The 4,041-nt window shown below is 63.5% G+C and overlaps 1 protein-coding gene across 1 annotated transcript; it reads right to left on the reverse strand.

The window, feature by feature from the left end:
* Positions 1-68: 68 nt before the first annotated feature.
* Positions 69-1,776, reverse strand: CEBPB (CCAAT/enhancer binding protein beta). Its single transcript, XM_006097972.2, has one exon. The coding sequence runs from the start codon at positions 1,320-1,322 to the stop codon at positions 288-290; it is 1,035 nt and encodes a 344-aa protein (XP_006098034.1). The 5' UTR covers positions 1,323-1,776; the 3' UTR covers positions 69-287.
* Between the last annotated feature and the right edge of the window lie 2,265 nt (positions 1,777-4,041).

Here is a 4,041-nt window from a genome sequence, read left to right on the forward strand (position 1 = left end):
AATTATTATGTCAATAATACAAATAACCCTTTTTCATATAAAATGCCCGAGTTGGTGAACTTTCTGCAGGGCTGGTTTCGACCAATAATATTAAATAGAGAAATAATCAAATATTAAAGTTACCGACCGAGCTCCCCGCGCTGCAAGTGCCCCAGTGCCAAAGTTTTGGCGGCCGCCACCACGGCGGGGGCGGGAGCGGGAGCGCGGGCGCTTCCCGGAGTCTCGCGGCCGCCGCGCGCCCGGCAGCGCGGAGGCCGGCCGACAGGGGGACGCGCGCGGGGGCCGCGCTAGCAGTGGCCGGAGGAGGCGAGCAAGGGCTCGGGCAGCTGCTTGAACAAGTTCCGAAGGGTGCTGAGCTCGCGGGACAGCTGCTCCACCTTCTTCTGCAGCCGCTCGTTCTCGGCCGTGAGCTCCAGGACCTTGTGCTGCGTCTCCAGGTTGCGCATCTTGGCCTTGTCGCGGCTCTTGCGCACCGCGATGTTGTTGCGCTCGCGCCGGATCTTGTATTCGTCGCTGTGCTTGTCCACGGTCTTCTTGGCCTTGCTCTTGACCTGCGAGGGCGCCGGCGCCGCCCCCCCGTAGCAGGCAGCCGGGGGCGCCTTGGCGTCGGCGGGGCTTGGCGTGCCGGGCGGGCTGGACGACGAGGACGTGGACAGGCTCCCGCTGCTGCCGCTCGGCACCGCCTGGTAGCCGAGGTAGGCGCGCAGCGCGTACGGGAAGCCAGCCGCCATGCCTGCGCCGCCGCCGCCCGGCGCTCCGGCCTCCTCCTTCCGCTTGCAGTCCGCGGGCTCGAAGCCCGGCTCCGCCTTGAGCTCGGAGGGCTGCGGCGGCGGCGGCGGGGGCGGCGGGTGCAGGGGCGCGAAGCAGCCGGGATGCAGCGCGCCTTTGGCGGCCCCCAGGCGCCCCAGGCTCACGTAGCCGTACTCGGCCGCCTTCTTGCAGTTCTTGCCCCCGTAGTCGTCGGAGAAGAGGTCGGAGAGGAAGTCGTGGTGCTGCCCGGAGGAGGCGGGCGCGGGGGCGGGCGCGGGAGGAGCCGCCTCGAAGGTGTCCGTGGCCGTGGCCGGGGCCTGCGGCGCGCCCAGCGGCTCCAGGTACGGGCTGAAGTCGATGGCGCGCTCGTGGTCTCCGATGCTACCCAGCTCGCCGGCGGGGGGGCGCGGCCCGGGTCTGGCCGCGGGGGGCGCCGCGGGGGCCGCCTTGCCACCGTACGCAGCAGCCAAGCAGTCCGCCTCGTAGTAGAAGTTGGCCACTTCCATGGATTTAAAGGCAGGTGGCGGCGGCAGGGGGAGACATGCTGGGTCCCAGGCCACCAGGCGTTGCATGAACGCGGGTGCCCGGGGAGGGGGCTGGGGGCTGCCCGCTCCGGCCGGCCCGCAGGTGGCGCGGCCTCCTCGCTGCGAACTGTGGCCGCTGTGTTGCCGCTTCGCTTCTGCCGCCGCTGCTGCTGCTGCTGCTGCTGGGGTGGCTGCTACTAGTGCGGGGGCTGGCTGCTGGACCCTGTGGTAGGTCCCCTTCCCGGTCCCGTGCGCGGCTCTGACTCGCTAAAGTTTCTCCTGAGCCCGGTTATTTATAAGGCGGCGCATGGCAACGGTGCGTCACAGGCGGCCGCCCCGGCCCCTCCCGCGGCCGCCGGGACACAGCCGCACCGTGGCCGCCTGAGACCCCCGAGAGGTCGGCGGCCTGACGGAAAACCAGGAGCGCACGCTTTGGGGGTCCCCTAGCCCCGGAGGGCGGCCTAAACGCCCCCTGCCCACTCCCACCCGGCTGACCTGGGATTGGGAGCAAGAAGGGGAGGCGCGACCCCGCCCCCGGACCGCCCCCTCTGGGCTTGGAGGATGTACTGAAAGTGGGAGGGAATCCAGGGAGGGGGCAACCCGATCGACTTACCCCACCCGAAACGCGGCGGCGGCCCGCCCCCTGCTGGAGAAGGCGGCGGCTTCAGGGTCAGCGGCGCCCAGCCCCGGCGCCCCACAGAGAAGGTACTCCCCAGGCGGGAGCCTGGAGACCTCAACCCCGAGCTCTGCCTCCTGGAGAGGTGAGCATCTCCCCTCCCCTTCCTCGGACGCGGCTCTGCCCCTAAACTTGCCCCCATCCCCAGTTCTTGGAAGGAAGAGATTCCACTCCTGTGGTGACTCCCCTCTCAAAGCCACCTCCAATACGAGTGGGGGGGGGGGGGCGCGGCGGTTGGAGGGGAAGGAGGTTGGAGGGGGCGCTCCACCGGGCCTAGGCGGGATAGGACCCCCCACCCCACCCCAGCCTCCTCACCTGCCACACCTGGGTCTTCTCCAGCCCCACCCCAACCTGACCTGGGCCCCAGGAAGGTGGAAAGGGACAGAGTACTTGGCTCTGCCACACTGTGTGACCTTGGGCAAGTCACTTCACTTCTCGGAGGTTCCATGAAGGTGTCCTTACTGTTATTAGTTGTATGGCTGTCTCCACCACAGATGGCCAAGAGGCTTAGTGTAAGTCCATTGGGGATGCATATCAGAAAGAAGGGCCTCTCCCAGAGTTCAGAGGGTCCAGGGGGCCTCACACACCCGAGGTCACACGGCCTCATGTCCCCCATTAGTCTCAAAAGGAAAGCCCTTATCTGAGTGTACTAAGACCTATTTGCCCACCCACGGCCACTAAACCTGTTTCTGAGGCTGGTGGGCAGGGGGTCAAGCCAGGCCCCCTGGAGACCAGGCAGGAGAGAGAAGGGACTTCCCCCGTATTCACCAAGTCCCTACCATGCATTGCGGGTGGGCCTGGACCCAGGGTTCACTTTTTCACCCTGCCAGGAGGAGGCTTCTACTGCCCCTGGGTCACAGCTGGGCAAAACGCATGGCCCGTCCTGGATTTATTTAAATGTGTATGAGGCCCTCCCTGTTGAGTGGGCTCAAGCAGCCCCTTGCCCTCCCCAGCCCCATTCCTAGGCCATTTGAGCAGCTCCTTGGGCCCACCCCTCTGTTACTCAGGCCCAGGCAAGAGCTCCCAGCCTGCCTGGGGCTGACCCCCGGCCCACTGACCCCAGCCCCGGCCCTGGCGGGCAAGCAGGCATTGCTCAACTTTCAGCGTTATCTGCTGAGCTGGGGTGACCTCTGCCCCGGAGAGCTGGAGAAATGACATCTCCAGGCACCCTTGGGGGGTGGAGGGCAGGGAGGGACGGGATGAAACACTGACCCAGCCTGCTGGCTTTGTGGGTCTTCCTACTGCTAAGGAAGGATCCAAGGCCCCAGGGCCACCCAGCCAGGCTTCTAAGATGCCTGTAGGACACTCAGGACTGAGCTTGTAGCCCACCGCCTCCAAGAGGCCCTCCCCGCTCCACCTGCTGGAGAACTTCCTTCCTAGCCCTTATCTCCAGCTACCATTATCCTGGTTGTCTTGTCTACCTCAGTCTCCACCCAGACTGCCCACTCTGTGAGGGCTGTCCCCTGAATATTGGGACTCCAAGCCCAGAATTTACCAGACATTTCCTGTCACCCTCTGGACCAAGAACACTTTTTTCCCAGCTCTGCCCAAGGCTCAATGCAAAGGTTACCACCTCCAGGAAGCCCTCCCTGACCTCCCCTTTGAAAGTTCCAGGTTCTCAATCACTCCTTTCACATGCTCCTGCTTTGTTTCCTTGACCTTTCTCATTACTATCAAAATTATTTCACACCTACCCATCCTGCTTTCTGCCCCTGCTTCTCCTCCTTACGTCTGCCCCACCAGAAAAGGAATTTTTGTTGTGTTCACTGTTGTTCTCCCAGTGCCTTCCAGCACACAGAAGTTGCTCAATGGATGAAGGTGAGGTCCCTCATTAGCTGGGCTGTGTGACCTTAGGTAAGATGGCTCCCCTCTCTGAGCCACAGCACTCCCCTCCTAACTCTCGGGGTTCTGGGGAGATTCAATGAGATGGGGTTGGGGGTCATCTAAAGCTAACTGGAGCACTTCCTGTGTATCCTCAAGTCAATCTTCCACCCTCTCTGAACCATCTTTCAAGCCCTTTGCATGTATTAACTCATTTAATCCCCCTGATTACTTACAGGAATCAGGTCCTATTATCACATCCCCTTTACA

Source organism: Myotis lucifugus, unplaced genomic scaffold (assembly GCF_000147115.1).
Source record: "Myotis lucifugus unplaced genomic scaffold, Myoluc2.0 scaffold_215, whole genome shotgun sequence".
Classification (NCBI taxonomy): domain Eukaryota; kingdom Metazoa; phylum Chordata; class Mammalia; order Chiroptera; family Vespertilionidae; genus Myotis; species Myotis lucifugus.

What these genes read in the sequence shown, in the direction of transcription:
- CEBPB (XM_006097972.2), bottom strand. Translation starts at nt 1,322, where the DNA reads ATGCAACGCCTGGTGGCCTGGGACCCAGCATGTCTCCCCCTGCCGCCG.